The sequence below is a fragment of the Mus pahari genome, chromosome 14 (assembly GCF_900095145.1).
Source record: "Mus pahari chromosome 14, PAHARI_EIJ_v1.1, whole genome shotgun sequence".
Classification (NCBI taxonomy): domain Eukaryota; kingdom Metazoa; phylum Chordata; class Mammalia; order Rodentia; family Muridae; genus Mus; species Mus pahari.
In genome coordinates, this window is record NC_034603.1 from 37,142,580 (window position 1) to 37,143,696 (window position 1,117).

The following is a 1,117-nucleotide window of genomic DNA, read 5'->3' on the forward strand; positions in this document are numbered from 1 at the left end:
TAGGCCAGGCTGGCCTCCTCAGAGATCCAGCTGCCTCTGCCTCCCTCGTGCTGGGACTAAAGATGTGCGCTATCATGCCTGGCTTATTTGCATGTTTTAAAGCTGTAAAGTTTATAGCTCAACTACACCTACTGGCTGGACAGAACCTGCCAACCTGAATCCCCAGTGCCACCCAAAAGAGTCATCTGCTCTTAGAAAGCAGGAATGCCAGGCGTGTAACCCAACACATATGCAGCAGGAGGGCTGGATGGAGGTAGCCTGGGCTACACAGGGTGGGACCTGGTCTCAAAAAGGGGAAAAAAAATCACATAGAAACAATCTAAAAGTTGTAAAAGACAAAACTGTTCCCCAGCATAAAAAGCTTTTCTTAAACATTTTATACAATAATTTACTCTTTTATTAAAAGTTTGGGAGTTTTTTTATCACTAAAGTAATACACACTTATTTAAGAAAATATACAAAATACAAATTATACAAAAGAAAAGAGTCACTCATAACTCTACTATGGAGCAGGTAACCACTGCAAGCCTGCATCCCTGAGCCTAAGGCCACTCAGACATCTTGTCACACACCAGCCTCAAAGGCTCCATAGGTTTTCTCACAGAAAACAAATATATTCTAAAATACTAAAACAATATTTTTGAAGGTCTCGTCACAAAGTAGCTTTGTACAAAATCTCCATTTTCCAGATTCCTCTGAGACAGGCAGACTGCAGGGCACTAATTAAAATGCAGAAGAGGAAAAGGGTGGGCCTCATCTCCAGATGCCACCCCGACTCCTCATGCTAGGGCTGGGATGCCCACTTTTCTTCCGTGCAGGCTTTTCAGTCTTAGGGACTGAAGCAAGGCGTCGAGGGACAGCCTGGGAGGGGATCTGAGAATTAAGAGGAAAGAAGAAGAAGCCATCATCATATCCCCTCACTTTCCTCACCCCACAGAGGAAGGGCACGGTGTACAGAGAAGCCCCAACCAGTGAGCAAGGGAGGGGAGTGGGGTGTGGAGGTGGGGGGGGAGTGGGGTGTGGAGGTGGGGGGAGTGGGGTGTGGAGGTGGGGGGAGTGAGATGTGGAAGTGGGGGAGAGTGGGGTATGGAGGTGGGGGGAGTGGGGTGTGGAGGTG

General features: G+C 47.7%; 1 protein-coding gene across 5 annotated transcripts in view; it reads right to left on the reverse strand.

Moving 5' to 3' along the window:
- Positions 1 to 399: 399 nt before the first annotated feature.
- Cntrob (centrobin, centriole duplication and spindle assembly protein) overlaps positions 400 to 1,117 on the reverse strand; it is a 23,641-nt gene continuing 22,923 nt past the window's right edge. For 4 of the 5 annotated variants that reach the window (XM_029546587.1, XM_029546586.1, XM_029546588.1 and 1 more), the window contains exon 19: positions 683 to 873. In XM_029546587.1, the coding sequence (XP_029402447.1) occupies positions 754 to 873 (120 nt within the window). In that variant the 3' untranslated portion in view covers positions 683 to 753. Of the gene's footprint in view, positions 874 to 1,117 lie in introns of all 5 variants that reach the window. The other variant, XM_021212558.2, reaches the window with a different exon arrangement.